Here is a 19,083-nt window from a genome sequence, read left to right as displayed (position 1 = left end):
AAAGGTTAAGAAATGACATGCCCACATACATCCATCTTATGTACTCATTCACTAGAGACTTTTAGGGACTCTTGAATCACACAAGTTAATTATTTCATATTTAAAATAAGTATAAAATTCAGAGAAATGAGCCTACAGAGCCGAATTTTTTTTTATTTTTTTTATTTTTTATTTATTTATTTTTATTTTTTTTTATTTTTTGGTGTGTGTGTGTGTGTGTGTGTGTGTGTGTGTGTGTGTGTGTGTGTGTGTGTGTGTGTGTGTATTCAGGTTGTGTTTTATTTTTCCATTCAATATCTCTCAACGTTTACCATTCATTGCACCAAAGAACAAAAGGTTATTAAGAATTCTTTAAAGTATTTCTTGACTTCAATCTAACAAATACAATGTGTGTGCATGTGTCAATCCACACAAGTAATTTTAGACACATTTGGTTGCATGCACCCCCCCCCCCCCCCCCCCCCGACACGCACATACATCATCTATACATGCAAAATAATGTGTGCTGCAGCTCTGTGGAGAAAGAGAAAAAAAAGGGAGTTGAATAACCACAGAAGAACATGGACAGCAGAGTCATACGACGACATTATTGCTTCTAATGACACCGCTCTACATGAGACATATCAAAACATAAACTTGACTAGAATATAAATTCCAGATTGCACAAGTAGGGGAAAGATGGATACCACCTACAGGAAAATTAAGATCTTTGTAGAGAAGTGAAGCACCTGTAAGAATATCAAGAACTCACATGGTAAGCCAGCACTAAGCAAAGAAGGAAAAGGTAAAAGATAGAAGGAATATTTATAAGGCTCTGCAAGGGAAATGAACTTCATGGTAATATTACAGAAAAGCAAGAGGAAACAATTGAAGTTGAGATGGGAGATGTGATACTACCATAAGAAACTGACAGAACACTGAAAGATTTAAGTTGAAACAAGTCACCTAGAGTAGGCCACATTCCCTCAGAATAGAATTACTGAGATCTATAGGAAATCCAGCCATGTAAAACCATTTCACCTGGTGAGCAATGTGTATGAGACAGGCAAGTATCCTCAGACTGCAAGAAGAACATCATAATTTCAATGCCAAAGATAGCAGGTAGTGACAGGTGTGTATTTCACCAAACTATCAGTTTACTAAGTCATGGATGCAAAATACTGACACGAATTATTTACAGAAGAAAGGAAAAAAATTTGTACAAGTGTGGATGATCAGTCTGGGTTCTGCAGAAATGTATGAAAACACTAGGCAATACTGACCCTATGACATATCTTAGCAGATAAATTAATGAAAGGCAAACCTATGTTTGGAGACTTAGAGAAAGCTTTTGACAAAGTTGAATGGAATGTACTCGTTAAAATTCTTGAGATAACAGGGGTAAAATACAAAGAAAGAAGAGTTATTTATAACTTGTACAGAAAAAGGACTGCAGTTATGAGTCAAAGGACATGAAAGGGAAGTAGAAATTGAGAAGGATTGTAGCCTATACCTAATGTTATTCCATCCATAAATTGACCAAGTAGTAAAGGAAACCACAAAGAAATTTTGAAAGGGAGTCAAAGATCAGGGAGAAGAAATAAAAACTCTAGGTTTGTCAATGACACTTAATTTTGTCAGAGATGGCTAAATGCTTGTATGACGAGCTGGACAGAATGGATAGTGATTTGAACAAAATTATAAGATGAACATCCGCAAAAGTAAAATGAGAGTAATAGGATGTATTTGATTTAAATTAGGGTGATGCTGAAGGGAATGAGACTAGGAAATGAGACATGAAGGTAGTAGATAAATTTATTTCGGCAGCAAAATAACTGATGATTGCCGAAGTACAGAGGATACCCAATGAACAATGGCTATAGCAGGAAAAGCATATCTGAGAAAGAGGAATCTGTTAACATATAATATCAATTTAACTGTTAGGATATCTTTTCTGAAGGTATCTGTATGTCCTGTAGCCACATATGAAAGTGAAACACTGATGATAAACAGTTCTGATAACAAGAGAATAGATGCTTTTGAAGTGTGGTGCTACATAAGAAAGCTGACGATCAGATGGCTGGATGGAGAAACTAATGAGGAGGTACTCGATCAATGTGGGGGAAAATGAAAGTTATGGCACAACTTGACTAAAAGAAGTGATCAATTGACAGGACACATCTTGAAGCATCAAGGACGCGTGAGTTTGGTAATGGAGGGAAGTATGTGGAGGTAAAAACGATAAAGGGAGACCATGGTGTGAAAAAACCAAGCAGGTTCACATGGATGTATGTTGCACAATCACTATTTCCTTTAAATAATTGTAGATGTTTGTGGCTTTTCAAATACCTTAAATTAACTTACTTGACAGTAGAAGTCATAGGAATTATATGAACAAGCAGTACCAATAACACAACTTACGTAACATAATAAAATAACCCATCACATGCCTAAGAGACTGACAACAATCCATATGAGGCAACAAATGCGTGTGATATTACATACATTTAAAAATAAAGATGATGTGACTTACCATACGAAAGCACTGGCAGGTCGATAGAAACACAAACAAACACATACATACACACAAAATTCTAGCTTTCGCAACCAACGGTTGCTTCATCAGGAAAGAGGGAAGGAGAGGGAAAAACGAAAGGATGTGGGTTTTAAGGAAGAGGGCAAGGAGTCATTCCAATCCCGGGAGCAGAAAGACCCACCCTAGGGGGAAAAAAAGGACGGGCACACACTCGCGCACACACACACACACACACACACACACACACACACACACACACACACACGCGCACACACGCACACGCACACACACACATGTGTGGATGGATATGCGTGTGCGCGCGAGCGTACCCCCCCCCCCCCCCCCCTCCCCAAGGCAAGTCCCTCCACCCCCGGGACTGGAACGACTCCCCACCCTCCACCCCACCTTCAGCCCCTTTCACAGATTCAACCAAACAGCCCTCGTCAAAGATTTACTGTCCTACACTCGTACTCTCTGCTGGAAATATCACTTTGCCACGAAGAAAAATGATCCTAATCCTACTCCTAATGTTCCAGCTCCCCAAGACACTATCCAAATTAAACCCTGCCTGGAACAGTTCCGTCCTCCGTCACAGCGGGACCCACCTCCTCTTCCTCAAAATCACCCTCTCCAAACCTCCCAGGAATTTCTGACTTCCAGCCTTGCTTCTCAATCCTTCTTAAAAAACCTTAATCCTACTCCCAACATCACCACTGCTGAAGCCCAAGCTATCCGTGATCTGAAGGCTGACCGATCAATCGTCATTCTTCTGGCAGACAAGGGTTCCACGACCGTGGTACTTGATCGTCAGGAGTATGTGGCTGAGGGACTGCGTCAGCTTTCAGACAACACCACATACAAAGCTTGCCAAGGTAATCCCATTCCTGAGGTCCAGGTGGAGCTTCAAGGAATCCTCAGAACCTTAGGCCCCCTCCCTACAAAACCTTTCACCTGACTCCATCAACCTCCTGACCTCACCGACACCCCGCACCCCTACCTTCTACCTTCTTCCTAAAATTCACAAACCCAATCATCCCGGCCGCCCCATTGTAGCTGGTTACCAAGCCCCCACAGAACGTATCTCTGCCTACGTAGATCAACACCTTCAACCCATTACATGCAGTCTCCCATCCATCATCAAAGACACCAACCACTTTCTCGAACACCTGGAATCCTTACCTAATCTATTACACCTGGAAACCATCCTTGAAACCATTGATGCCACTTCCTTATACACAAATATTCCGCACATCCAGGGCCTCGCTGCGATGGAGCACTTCCTTTCACGCCGATCACCTGCCACCATACCTAAAACCTCTTTCCTCATTACCTTAGCCAGCTTCATCCTGACCCACAACTTCTTCACTTTTGAAGGCCAGACATACCAACAATTAAAGGGAACAGCCATGGGTACCAGGATGGCCCCCTCGTACGCCAACCTATTCATGGGTCGCTTAGAGGAAGCCTTCTTGGTTACCCAGGCCTGCCAACCCAAAGTTTGGTACAGATTTATTGATGACATCTTCATGATCTGGACTCAAAGTGAAGAAGAACTCCAGAATTTCCTCTCCAACCTCAACTCCTTTGGTTCCATCAGATTCACCTGGTCCTACTCCAAATCCCATGCCACTTTCCTTGACGTTGACCTCCACCTGTCCAATGGCCAGCTTCACACGTCCGTCCACATCAAACCCACCAACAAGCAACAGTACCTCCATTATGACAGCTGCCACCCATTCCACATCAAACGGTCCCTTCCCTACAGCCTAGGTCTTCGTGGCAAACGAATCTGCTCCAGTCCGGAATACCTAAACCATTACACCAACAACCTGAAAACAGCTTTCACATCCCGCAACTACCCTCCCGACCTGGTACAGAAGCAAATAACCAGAGCCACTTCCTCGTCCCCTCAAACCCAGAACCTCCCACAGAAGAACCACAAAAGTGCCCCACTTGTGACAGGATACTTTCCGGGACTGGATCAGACTCTGAATGTGGCTCTCCAGCAGGGATACGACTTCCTCAAATCCTGCCCTGAAATGAGATCCATCCTTCATGAAATCCTCACCACTCCACCAAGAGTGTCTTTCCGCCGTCCACCTAACCTTCGTAACCTCTTAGTTCATCCCTATGGAATCCCCAAACCACCTTCCTTACCCTCTGGCTCCTACCCTTGTAACCACCCCAGGTGTAAAACCTGTCCCATGCATCCTCCCACCATCACCTACTCCAGTCCTGTAACCCGGAAGGTGTACACGATCAAAGGCAGAGCCACGTGTGAAAGCATCCACGTGATTTACCAACTGACCTGCCTACACTGTGAAGCTTTCTATGTGGGAACAAACTGTCCATTGGCATGAATGGACACAGGCAGACAGTGTTTGTTGGTAATGAGGATCACCCTGTGGCTAAACATGCCTTGGTGCACGGCCAGCACATCTTGGCACAGTGTTACACCGTCCGGGCTATCTGGATACTTCCCACTAACACCAACCTATCTGAACTCCGGAGATGCGAACTTGCTCTTCAATATATCCTCTCTTCCCGTTACCCACCAGGCCTCAATCTCCGCTAATTTCAAGTTGCCGCCACTCATACCTCACCTGTCATTCAACAACATCTTTGCCTCTGCACTTCCGCCTCGACTGACATCTCTGCCCAAACTCGTTGCCTTTACAAATGTCTGCTTGTGTCTGTGTACGTGTGGATGGATATGTGTGTGTGTGCGCGCGAGTGTATACCTGTCCTTTTTTCCCCCTAAGGTGGGTCTTTCCGCTCCCGGGATTGGGATGACTCCTTGTCCTCTCCCTTGGGGCCCGCATCCTTTCATCTTTCCCTCTCCTTCCCTCTTTCCTGGCGGGGCGGCCATTGGTTGCGAAGGCTGGAATTTTGTGTGTATGTATGTGTTTGTTTGTGTTTCTGTCGACCTATATATATAATAGAGGGAAACATTCCACATGGGAAAAATATATTTAAAAACAAAGATGATGTGACTTACCATACGAAAGCGCTGGCAGGTCGATAGAAACACAAACAGACACATACATACACACAAAATTCTAGCTTTCGCAACCAATGGTTGCTTCGTCAGGAAAGAGGGAAGGAGTGGGAAAGACGAAAGGAAGTGGGTTTTAAGGGAGAGGGTAAGGAGTCATTCCAATCCCGGGAGCGGAAAGACTTACCTTAGGGGGAAAAAAGGACGGGTATACGCTTGCACACACACACATATCCATCCACACATATACGGACACAAGCAGACACAAGCAAGGGACGGGTGTACGCTCGCGCACACACGCATGTCCATCCGCACATGTGTATGTGCGGATGGATGTGTGTGTGTGTGTGTGTGTGTGTGTGTGTGTGTGTGTGTGTGTGTGTGTGTGTGTGTGTGTGTGCGCCCGTCCTTTTTTCCTCCTAGGGTGGGTCTTTCCGCTCCCGGGATTGGAATGACTCCTTGCCCTCTCCCTTAAAACCCGCATCCTTTCGTCTTTCCCTCTCCTTCCCTCTTTCCTAACGAAGCAACCGTTGGTTGCGAAAGCTAGAATTTTGTGTGTATGTATGTGTTTGTTTGTGTTTCTATCGACCTGCCAGCGCTTTCGTATGGTAAGTCACATCATCTTTGTTTTTAAATATATTTTTCCCGCGTGGAATGTTTCCCTCTATTATATTCATGATATTACATACAGATACACCACAAAACATATAAAAATGAACTGTCCAAATATCACTACAGAATTGCTAGACAGTTTTATCCGTGACGAGATTACGATCGATAGTTAAGTTTTATCTCTGACAAAGGTTATCTCTGCATATCACGTGCAACTCTGGTCACGCCCACTTTCTACGATACATAAGTCGCTCTCAGACGTCCGACCCGTCAGTCGGCAAGACTCACCGGAGGAGACACACCCCTCTGAAGATGTCCAGCGCAGCTCTGGACGAAACGTTAGGAGCTGAAGAGTTTCATGGACCACGACCTTACATCCCGGAAGGTTTACCAGAAGATATGTCATCCGGTCGTGAAAGCCTTCAAAACTAATTACGACCAAACTCCCACAAAAGAGTCCAATCATCAACTGTTTAAGTAATATTGAAAGGAGTTGAATATGGCCAAATGTATTATCTTTTCTTAACTTAAGGTTCCGTCATTGGGAACTAAAACAACAGTGGCAGAATAAGGAAATGTACAAAGGTGTAAAGGTGTCACAAAATTAAGAAAAAAATAATAAACTTAGAATCTCAGGAGTAGTGCTCTCAGAATGTATAATAAGACCAATATACACATGAAATCACAAGCTAATGTTTTACTTTGAAGTTTATGGAAGAAAAATCACAATGTTGAATATGTTTAGTACTTCCCAAAAAACTTTTAAATACAAATGAAAATAACAAAATAGCTCATGGAACTTGCCGTGATGGGTTAACCCAAAGTCCATAATTCTATCTCTTGATGATGTACTTTTCGATGGTATTCTCTGAGGAACATTTGGAATTGCCTGCAACAAAATACAGGATTATGTTACGTAATACTACAACCATTATACAGTATACACACATGGAAAACAACCACTCAGTAAAAGCTGACTGATAAGTGTTGCGCAGCTCTATGTGGCATGGGTGGCTGTGTGAGTGTTTATGTGGATGTGTGTGGAGCATGTGCACTTAAACCAGAAAAAGCTAGTAAAGTCTCTGTAGTGCTATTTTTGACTATGCATAAAGCAGCTGCAGGTGATTGGTTGCCTTTCCTACTTTTTTAACATTTCCATCTTATAATTCGTGTGGCTGTATCAAGCATTACACCGATGTTATAATGACAATAGTTCGTAGGAGTTTCTTGACCTCACAGCTGCCCAAATAAATTGTGAACAAAGAAATTGTGAGAGGTGAATAAATGTGAGGAAAAAGAACACAAGAAGTGGCTCATTCAACTGTCAGCATTTTCTTAATTCATAAAAATCAACATAGATTAATCAAAAGTCAACCGGTATACTGCCAGTTAATGGTGTCCAAAGGGCACAATATTTTGGCAATCAGACACATCACTGACCTCCAATGCACTGACGAACTGACCTCTTGGGACTGCACAGCAAATTTGCATCCCCCCCCCCCCCCCCCAATTCTGTATGTGGTCCACATCCAAGGTTGTGTGTCAGCATCTCCTAAGAGGTGGCTGAGTCAGCATTTAGCCAGTGATGCCAAGTGGTGATCTGTACTTGCAGCAGAATGGTTGTAGGCACTCTGACCACCCTGGCCACCAACTAGTCAGGTTTCTCTTTGTCATCACCTTAATTACACCCAGTGTTGGTTCCCAAGCCTTTCTGAGACTATGGCTGCAGTTGGTAAAATTGCCCTTGGTGCAGTTTTTGATGACCACTTTAACATTTTTCCAATATTTTGACATTTATGCAACAATGGTAATGCATTTGTATGAAACTTTCCATTTTCATCTTTCAATCAACATTTTCCTCGTTAATAATGTGTTCTTGTCTTTCCTACTGTGTTTTCCTATACCACTGGTCTCAAATTTTTTATTTTCTTTGCCAATGCTGGACTTTTTCATATTCGGTTTTTGAAACCCTGAGCCTAATGATATTTGTTCTGTTTCTTTACAAGAGCTCTCTGACTGACCAAAAAAGTAAAACACTCAGAAAACACAGTTGGATATCACTGAACTTCATACATGTACACATCATCAGGGTATGTAAATGATTGTGAGTTGCAATTCTCTGTGACAGATAGAATGGTCACCACAGTGCTTTAGTGTTGTTCATATTTAATGTTGTTACCAGGCCTGTTGGGAGCATAAACAGCAAGGGACATTGAGATGCTGTGTATTCATGTGAAACAGCATTATCAGCTCTTGACAGTGTTTGAAAGGGACCTTGTTGTGGGTCTCCATTTGTCCAGCTGATCAAATCATGCAAAATCCTTACTTTTGGGGCCTTGGAATATGACACTGGCCCACTGTTGGACTATATAGGAAAAAGAGGAAAGGCATGCTTGTTGTCAAAGTTCCAGTAGACTACATCTGACCACTGTAAGGGAGGATTGCCATATTGTGCACCAAGCATACAGTACCCCTTGAAATCCATATCAAATCTGCCATCTGAGAACAAGTCATGGACTCTCTGTGTCATCCCGTACCATCAGTAAGAGATTACCAGTGGCCAGAATATGGAATTACCAACCAATAGGTAGGCTCCTGTTAACACCTCAACACAAATGGCCAGCTCAGCACCATCGACAAATATGGCAATGATCTGGGCAGGAACCCCATTCATCCAATGTTTTTGAGGGCACTGTGGTGTTACTCACGGTGCAGGGAGCCATCAGGTATGACTTCTGGTCACAGCTGGTAGTGACTGAGGGAAATCTGACAGCCTGACAGTATGTCACAGACATCCTGCATCCTCCCATGTGACAATATCATGGTGCCATTTTTCACCAGGGCAATGCTTGCTCATATATAGCCAGTATCTGGAATTGGCTTCTTAATACTGGGTACTCTACTGGACAGTCATATCTGTTCCCAATACAACACACGTGAGACCAGCTCAGTTGTCAATTCTGTCCCAGTGCCAGTGTTCAGGTTACCAAGGCCTAGTTTCAAAGTTATGGTACCAGCTTGCCTCAGAAGAAGATACAAAGACTTTACAACACTCTTCCTAACTGAATAAGTCCACGCATCCAGGCCATAGGGAGTGCAACATCATATTGATAAGCGGACTCGCATTGGTAAGTTCTTTGTAAATGTGATTTCATTTTGTAATCACTGAAATAACATCACATATCCTCTCAACATGTGAAGCTTCATTTCGTTTGCTCCTCTCCTTCTGAGGGTTTCACTTTTGCGTCAGGCAGTGAGAGAGAGAGAGAGAGAGAGAGAGAGAGAGAGAGAGAGAGAGAGAGAGAGAGAAAGAGAGAGTGTAGGTGTGTGAGTGTGCGCGTGCGCATGCTTGTGTGTCACCACATACATAGTAAATGAAAAACTAATTTTATTTCTAATAGCTCCTGAGCGCCAGTTCACAATCAGTACAGCTTTATCCAGACTTGCATGTCAAGTGGAAAAATTACCGGTACATACCATGATGATTCAGAAAATGTCTACTCAATCATTCAATCTAAGGCTTTGGAAATGGTACCATCTACTTAAAAACTACTATTAATTAATGTTATACAAGTAAACTTGCCTTTGGATATATTGCAAACAACTTTCTCAAACCCCACAATAAGCTTTCAAATTCCTCAACCACCTTCTTAAAATACTAGACAAGTAACAAACTACTGTGACAATAAAATATAACTTATGCTTTTTAAAGAGAGAGACCAAGTATAGTGTCACACACACCAACGAAAATTACATACAGGAGTACAATGTGTCACTCAATCACTGTAACTAGAAGGAAAAAAAAGAAAAGAAAAAAAAGGAGAGGAAAATAAAGGAGGGATAGCAATAAACTACTTACAAGCAACAACGGGACTGAATGAAGAGCCATGCCATTAAGGACTCTAAACTAAAACAACAAAAACCAGAACTCCATGGATGAGAGAAAAATAAAAATATGTTACCAAATTTCGAACATGTAAAAAACATAGGAGAGAGAAGGTGGTCTTAATGTGAAATATTTAACACCGGCAGGATTACTCATAATGAGTTAGGTGATGTACCACTTTCTCAGTTTTCTCTTCTTTTTAAATGGCACCTTGAACAACATTCTGGAATACGCTCAGCCAACAGAAAGGATCTGAGTAAGAGCCACAATTTGTTTTCATTATCCTTCTTCACACCTGTACTTCTAAGCTTCACTCTGTCAGTGACCCTCTAGTAACTGTTACTGAAAAATCATGCCGTATTACTCTCCTTTGTACATGTCAGCAAAGGTTAGCATGCAGTATGAGACAAGAGTCTTACTTTACACTGTTGCATGTTGTCGTTGTGATCTTCAGTCCAGAGACTGGTCTGATGCAGCTCTCCATGCTACTCTTTCCTGTGCAAGCTTCTTCATCTCCGAGTAACTACTGTAACCTACATTCTTCTGAATCCGTTTACTGAATTCATACCTTGGTCTCCCTCTACAATTTTTACCCTCTGCACATCCCTCCTATGCCAAACTGATGATCCCTTGATGCCTCAGAATGTGTCCTGCCAACCGATCCCTTCTTCCAGTCAAGTTGTGCCACAAATTCCTCTTCTCCCCAATTCTATTCAGTACCACCTCATTAGTTACGTGATCTACCCATTTAATCTTCAGCATTCTTCTGTAGCACCACATTTTGAAAGCTTCTATTCTCATCTTGTCTGAACTATTTATCGTCCATGTTTCATTTCCATACATGGCTATACTCCATACAAACACTGTCAGAAAAGACTTCCTGACATTTAAATCTATACGTGATGTTAACATGTTTCTCTTCTTCAGAAATGCTTTCCTTATCATTTTGAGTCTACATTTCATATCCTCTCTACTTCAATCATCATCAGTTATTTTGCTCCCCAAATAGCAAAATTCATCTACTACTTTCAAGTGTCTCATTTCTTAATCTAATTCCCTCAGCATTGCCTGATTTAATTCGACTACATTCCATTATCCTCTTTTTGCTTTTGTTGATGTTCATCTTATATCCTCCTTTCAAGACACTGTGCATTCCATTCAACTGCTCTTCCAGGTCCTTTGCTGTTTCTGACAGATCTATAATGTCGTCGACAGACCTCAAAGTTTTTATTTCTTCTCCATGGACTTTAATTCCTACTCCAAATTTTTCTTTTGTTTCCTTTACTGCTTGCTCAATACACAGATTGAATAATGCTGGAGACAGGCTACAACCCTGTCTCTCACCCTACTCAACCACTGCTTCCCCTTCGGACCCCTCAACTCATAACTGCCACTTGGTTTCTGTACAAATTGTAAATAGCCTTTTGCTCCCTATTTTTACCCCTGCCACTTTCAGAATTTGAAAGAGAGTAGTGCAGTCAACATTTTCAAAAGCTTTCTCTAAGTATACAAATGCTAGAAACATAGGTTTGCCTTTCCTTAATCTATGTTCTAAGATAAGCCGTAGGGTCAGTACTGCCTCACGTGTTCCAACATTTCTACGGAATCCAAACTGATCTTCCCCGAGGTCACCAGTTTTTCCATTCATTTGTAAAGATTTATGTTAGTATTTTGCAGCCGTGACTTACTGTACTGATAGTTTGTTAATTTTCACACCTGTCAACACTTGCTTTCTTTGGGATTGGAATTATTGTATTCTTCATGAAGTCTGAGGGTATTTCACATGTCTCACACACCTTGCTCACCAGATGGTAGGGTTTTGTCAGGGCTGGCTCTCCCAAGGCTATCAGTTGTTCTAATGGAATGTTGTCTACTCCCGCAACCTTGTTTCAACTTAGGTCATTCAGTGCTCTGTCAAAATCTTCACACAGAATCATATCTCCCATTTCATATTCATCTACATCCTCTCCCATTTCCATAATATTGCCCTCAACTACATCGCACTTGTATAGGCCCTCTATATACTCCTTCCACTTTTATGCCTCCCTTCTTTGTTTAGAACTGGTCTTCCATCTGAGCTCTTGATATTTATGCAAGTGGTTCTCTTCTCTCCAAAGGCCTCTTTAATTTTCCTGTAGGCAGTATCACTGTTGCATATATGTAAAATAAAGTTAACATTCTAAACTGCAGAACAAAATGGACTGCTTCCTTTCATTTCACAGGAATGGTATAGCAGTGATATTACAAACAGGCACTGGGTCACTATCATGAACTACACCCAGGTGTCTGACATCTTTTCTTAAGTTCTCTTCCTGGTTCTATTCCTCCCTTTTCCATTCTTGCTTAATGTGTTCTGATTATCCATATTTTATCTACAGGATATAACAGAATTCCATTGTTAAGCATAGCTCAAGTCAAAGTTCCTACTTTTAGTATTGGTCTGATTACAATTTTAATCTTTCACGAAGTATCATTTCAGTCCAAAGTATGCGGCGAGAGCAAATTTCTTTGCAGGCATCATTTCTAATCAAGATAATAAGGTATCTGACTGGAAATATCTAGTCAGGTTCTAGCCACTGTGATAACACTTTAGAGAAAGGCCACTTAGAAGAATATCTGGTCTAAGAAACCGGCCATTTACCTGTTGTTATTTAAAGTGTTACAGGAATATATGTAACTATTCTTTCTCCAAGAGTAGTACACACTAATAAAGGACCAAGCTCCAAGATTTATTTTTCATATTTGCTTTAGTTCTTTGGTAATTTACAAATTTTAAAACAATGATGACAGAAAGTGTGATTATCCTCCCAAGAAAAAAGTGAGAAGAGAGTTATTGAGCAATTTCTTCCTCTTAAGTGTCCAAAATTCCTTTCTCATGCAACAAACATGACATATTTCTAGTAGAATTACAGAAAACTGTGAAATCTAATGAATACATGCAACATGACCTCAATGCGGTCATATTAGCTCAGCCATTCATGACAGTAGCTGTTATGTTCACTCATGTTTCTTTCGAAATAATTTTAGAAACTGACAACAGAAGGCAGCACCAGTCAAGGTAGAGGTAGTGATGCATCCACACATTTCTCATATGAAATGAGTCTGGTTTTCGAGCAACAGGTCAATCAAGCATCGAAAAAATTACAGTCCAACCTATACTCGGGTGTGGTCTTTTTTAACACAAAGTTGTGCTATGCTTGGGCTTGGTCTCCAAAGTACTAATCCTCATTTCTACAGCTGTAATGTTAGTTCAGTTTCATATCAACTAGTGAACGTTGGTGAAGGCAAGAGAGAAATGTTTTCTACAATGATCTAGATAAGAAAAAAATTAATTAAAGATAATATATGTGCTATTCAGTTCCTAATGTTTGGCCAAAAATGATGGTTTTATGTATTTTGGTTAATGTGACATACAGCTGAACAAAGAAACAAACAGATCCATAGACTGCGATTTCAATAAAATCATACTGTAAAACTTGCATCTTATTCAAGGCAACTTGAGGAGATTTGACCTGCACTTACCCCATCATCATCTGGCTCCAGATCAGTGAACATATGTGATGGGTTACTCACTTTCTGCAGCAGTTCAAGCGCAAGTCTTTTTGACATATCACTTTGGAAGAAAGGATGCTAAAGGACAAAAAAGAGAAACAATAATTAAAAAGAATATTTCTTAAACTTTTTCTTATATTGTAGCAACTTACCTATGAGAGATACATTGATAAATATGATAAGTACAGTTCCGACAGAATTTGAATAACTTGGGAATAAAGCTGACCACTCACCAAATAGTAGAGACATTTAGTCACTGACAGGCAGACAAAAAAAGAATGAAAACTTTGCTAGCTTTCATATAAATCCTTTAATAGCTGCCAGCACAATGTCAATGTAGGTTGAGCTGGTGTGTGTGTGTGTGTGTGTGTGTGTGTGTGTGTGTGTGTGTGAGGGCACATTTGTACATGTAGCCTATTGAAGGATTTGTTCGAATGATAGTAGAGATATCTTTATGTAACTTTGATTCTGTGTAACTTTATGAAAGTAAATGAAATCAATAATAAGTTTATTCCATACTGAAACAAACTGCACAATAACTAAAGCAAAAACTCTTTCCCAATTGACAATGTACTCGGAAATGGAAACTGACAGATGTAGATAGTAAATGTATTATGAATTCATTATATACACAGTAATCTACTGGAAGTTTTGACATTGTATTACATTGGTGGTGAGAGCTTTTGCTTGGATGGGAGCAGGACAGATGCAGTATAGGAAGTATGAAAGTGAGCTTCAGTGTTTACGTATGTTAATATTATTAACAATGACCATTGCTGCAATCTAGCAACTATTTCTACAATTTGACACTTGTTGCGTACACTCTCATTTTCAAAACTACGATATTTGTTACTCATAATCAGATATGCTGCTGTTTGTGTTTCCACCTGCTATGGATGGTATTGAGAGCTATGATATGATTATGTATACATGTTAGTGTTTCAATATCTATAGCTCTTGGAGAATGGTCTGAGAGCCCAAAATTGGATATCATGTAAAATGCAGTACATAAAAATATTTGCTAATCAAGCAATAACAATAAAGGTGAAATCACGTCTCCAACCTTCGAGGAAGGTTAAGGTTTACCACCCAGTCAGCAACAAGGTCATTAGAGATGGAACACACACCTGGGTCAGGAAAGGAAATCTGCAGAGTCCTCCTCAGATGAATTATCCTGGAATTTGCCTTACAAGATTTAGGGAAAGCATAGAAAACCTGAATCTGAATCACCAGATGGGAATTTGAACCGCCATCCTCCCAAATGTATAAGTTTCCATTTATTTTACATAAAATCAGGATGTGAACTATTTAGAAATCTGCAGTTAATATGTGTGAAGCCAAAAGTGCATAACACTTCAGGAGACCCACTGCATTTACCTTTCATGTTTATAGCAAATACATCTTGTGTAATGAGTATCATTGCTGCAGCATGCAAAAGGCATTTTGTTTATAAAAGCGTCTTTTTCTTTTATAATCCCTCCCCCCTCCCCCTTCAAGTTGTGATATTGGGTTTGCAATGTAAGACTAATCAAATGAAAAAAATAATTTTGCTGCTTGGTGAAAGCAGTAATAGAAACAATTATTATCAGGAACCAATGTCACAATAAAAAAAAGGCATAAGGCTTCATAAGACTATTAGACCTTGATATTCTTAGGTATTGAGAAACAAAGGTAGAGTACACACACAGTGTCAGAAACCCACAGGCTGGAATTCAAGTTATTTTGCATTCGAAAAACCATCAGTGGCAGGAGGAGGCAGCATGAACATTAATTACATGATGAATACAATGCATTTATACAGACTTCTATTTCATTTTAAAAAAGCTGCTTTCCAGTATTGAATACACTAATCCCAGTAATGACAAACCATTAAGTATGGATAACAAACGCTGTCAGAACCTGTTATAAAGGAAAGCTACAATTACTATTAGCTGCTGTGGTGCCACTACTCAGACAGCAAAGATGCTCAGGCATGTCCTCTGATGTGGTCCGCTAGACTAAGGCATTTAAGCGGCCTAAAGCCAGACTGACTGTGTGTAAGTTGTGGTGCGAGCAGTGGAGTGCACATCAAGAGCGTTATTGTATTAGCTACAGTGTTATTCTGGTGGGATCTATTTGTAATATACAGAATTCTAATGCAGGTTGGAGTGGACTTTGCTTAGGCGAGAGTGTGTTTTTTTTCATATACGGAAGAACTACAACAACTCCTAATGCAAACAGTTACATGACAGACATGTTTTTCAACTTGTCAAATTTTCAAGTCAGAGAGACAAAAGGCTATGTTCTTGTCAGAAAACCTCAAAAGTACCATCTAAGACAAAAACTAAAGTCATTAATGAATCCAGCAGAACTTGAGTTGCCCAGATTGTTTTCTCAGTTCCAAGAACATTTTTCAATGAAGAAACTTATTACTGAGTCAAATTTCGAATTTTGGCAGTGAAAAAAGAGCCTCAATCAGTTACACGCAGATTGGGCTGCTGACCTACATGGTGTAATTAAGAATTGTAATTTTAAATGTTTGTGCAGGCAGAATTATGCAAACACTCTAGTCATGGATGTTACAGCATGTCTTATTTCAGATTCGGAGCTGATGAACCACACACTGAGGAAATCAGACCCATCTCTGGTGGAAGTAACGTGAATAGCTGAAGCCTATGAAAGTGCCTATGATGGAAGTAGATGTCATGATAGTCAGCTCCCCAGCACCACTAATGCAGAACATCATGGCACCTCCATCAGGCCCTCCACCTCCTCCATGGTCAGGATGATCTCATAAACAACTACGCCAGTGGCCACATCAGCAGCAGCTCTGTTGCTCGGCTGTTGCCATTGCATTTACCAATTAAGCAGCACGTAGTCCTAACAGAGCACAATATGCTACAGGTGTGGCAAATAAGGAAAGAGGGAAGGAGAGGGAAAGACGAAAGGATGTGGGTTTTAAGGGAGAGGGTACGGAGTCATTCCAATCCTGGGAGCGGAAAGACTTACCTTAGGAGGAAAAAGGGACAGGTATACACTCGCTCGCGACACCTTCTGGACCGACAGACTCTATTACAATCATCTTTCAATACATACAGTTCATAAATCTCTCCAAGCTTAACAAGTCCCAACTTTACAGCAGTAAGATGAGAGAATGAATAAAAGTCTCTTCTTTCAACAACCTTCAAATGTTTCTGTGTGTGCGCGCACACACACACACACACACACACACACACACACACACACACTCTCTCTCTCTCTCTCTCTCTCTCTCTCTCTCTCTCTCTCTCTCTCTCTCTCTCTCTCTCTCTCTCTGTGCGGGCAGGGGCACCAAGAAGGAGATTGACCTGCACCATAGTGTATTAGAAATTTTTTTAAAGGGACCTACCAAAACAGAAGAATGTAGTGCATTCGTAGTGTCTACCACTTGGTAAGGTATAGGTACTGTGCCTAAATGAAAAGGGCAGTATCGTGACAAAAGTCACACAACTTGTAGAGATTATTTTGGTAAGTTTGAATACTTGTTCCCACTCACAGTGTTATGGGGTTGGGGTTGGGTTGTTTGGGGAAGGAGACCAGACAGCGAGGTCATCGGTCTCCACGGATTAGGGAAGGACGGGGAAGGAAGTCGGCCGTGCCCTTTGAAAGGAGCCATCCCGGCATTTACCTGGAGCGATTTAGGGAAATCACGGCAAACCTAAATCAGGATGGCCGGACGTGGACAGTGTTATGTTTGTGTGAAGATACATGTGTTGAGAAGAACACCAACATTTACACAGGGTGCCTCCAGATTGTGATAAATAGTGAATAAATCCATACTCGGAGAAAGTAGTACGCGTAGTAAGAGTAAATAGCAACATATGCTTGGATAATGAACACTCACGAGTTTACGACTGGCAAGGGAACAGAGAGATCCTTGTCCTTACATAGTTTAAATTAATCCAAAGGTACATGATGTATTAAGTAATCAAGTATTAAAAGGAAAACTGTTATAACCATCAAATAATGTTATATAAATACAATAATATTGTACATAATGTACATGCATAAAATATTGTGTGTTAGAGCTAAGGAGGGGGATATGTAGTGCCTCGAGAATTTCGGAGAAAATTCTAGAGACAGTCATATTTTCACTGTCTCGAACACACGTTATTTTAGTGATAAGGGTGGTAAAGTAGAACTATGTCTACTGCCCCACAATTAAGTGTGTACAGGACGGACGTGTATTGGATGGGCAATCGCCACGAGCAGGTAGTCAACGAGCCCGCCTGAGAAGTTACACGTACCGCCCATGGAGTAAATGCATCATACTCTGTGAAATTAAAAAATATTGTTGGTATAAACATTTGAAGTTTGTTGAAAGAAGAGACTTTTATTCATTCTCTCATCTTACAGCTGTAAAGTCGGGACTTGTTAAGCTTGGAGAGATTTATAAACTGTATGTATTGAAAGATGATTGTAATAGAGTCTGTCGGTCCAGAAGGTGTCGATCTTATGAGAAATGTTTACTGTATGAAAACTGCTACGTATTATGTAAATACAGTATTCAAAGCAATCTCGCATGTGTCGAGTTATTTTAAAGTATAGAAAATTCCTCCACAGTAGCATCTATTCTTCGGAGAAGAAGCTGAGCAGAAAATTGCCGCCTGTTATACTGAGAGAAGATCGGCGAAGCAGCTGCAAGAAGTTCGACAGCCAAAGGGGGAGTGTGACTCTTGCACACTAGTATCACACTGCCACCCTTAATCACCGGTAACCGCCGTAACACCTGTACAACCTTTAGAACGCAATACAACAGCAATTCTCAGTGGCATGCATTTAACAAGTTCTTAGTAGGTTTCTAGAACTATAAGGCACCAGATGTCCATGTACAGGTCAGTTCCCATAAACGGTGGGCTGATGGTTTGTGGATGCAATGATGGCACCAAATAGTGTTCCAGATGTTTTCCATTAGGGTCAGAGAATGCAGATTTAGTGACCAAGACATCAACAACAGTTCACTATCATGCTCCTCAAACCACTGTAATACCGTTAAGGCCTTGTAACATGGTCAATTATACTGCAGGTAAATACCATCACCATCAGGGATGACATCAAGCATGGAGGGATCCATTCTTGTAAACCAAGACTTCAAGGTGCCTTAGATTATAGCCATAAGTCACATGGAAGCCCTGGAATGTCCCCCATGGCATAATAATACCTCCACCACACTGTGTTCATGATGCTGTCATGTTTCAAACAGCCATTTGCCTGAATTATGGTGTATCTACAGACAACTATCAGCCAGAAGTAACAAGAATTGTGATTCATCCAGTCAGGTGACAGGCTTCGATTGACCCACTGTCCAATCTCAATGATGCTACGATCACAGCAATCATAAATGATGATGTCGTTGGATCAACATGTAAACACGGAATGGTTGTCTGCTGCAGAGTCCCATGTTCAACAATGTGGGGTGAACAGCCTGCTTCAAAATACTTGTGCCTGCCACCAGCATTGCACTCTCTCATCATAACTGTCACAGATTGCTTTCTATTCCACTTT

General features: G+C 41.0%; 1 protein-coding gene across 11 annotated transcripts in view; it reads right to left on the bottom strand.

Moving 5' to 3' along the window:
* The window catches only part of LOC124595060 (mitogen-activated protein kinase kinase kinase kinase 5), a 307,956-nt gene that overhangs the window by 185,719 nt on the left and 103,154 nt on the right, over nt 1–19,083 (bottom strand). For all 11 annotated transcript variants that reach the window (XM_047133627.1, XM_047133632.1, XM_047133629.1 and 8 more), the window contains exons 8-9: nt 13,531–13,638; nt 6,927–7,011 (exon numbers count right to left, since the gene is read on the bottom strand). In XM_047133627.1, coding sequence (XP_046989583.1) covers nt 6,927–7,011; nt 13,531–13,638 — 193 coding nt within the window. The remainder of the gene's footprint in view (nt 1–6,926; nt 7,012–13,530; nt 13,639–19,083) is intronic.

This window comes from Schistocerca americana, chromosome 2 (assembly GCF_021461395.2).
Source record: "Schistocerca americana isolate TAMUIC-IGC-003095 chromosome 2, iqSchAmer2.1, whole genome shotgun sequence".
NCBI classification, from domain to species: domain Eukaryota; kingdom Metazoa; phylum Arthropoda; class Insecta; order Orthoptera; family Acrididae; genus Schistocerca; species Schistocerca americana.
The sequence above is the reverse complement of the archived record's forward strand: the minus strand, read 5'-3'. Positions and strand labels throughout refer to the sequence as shown.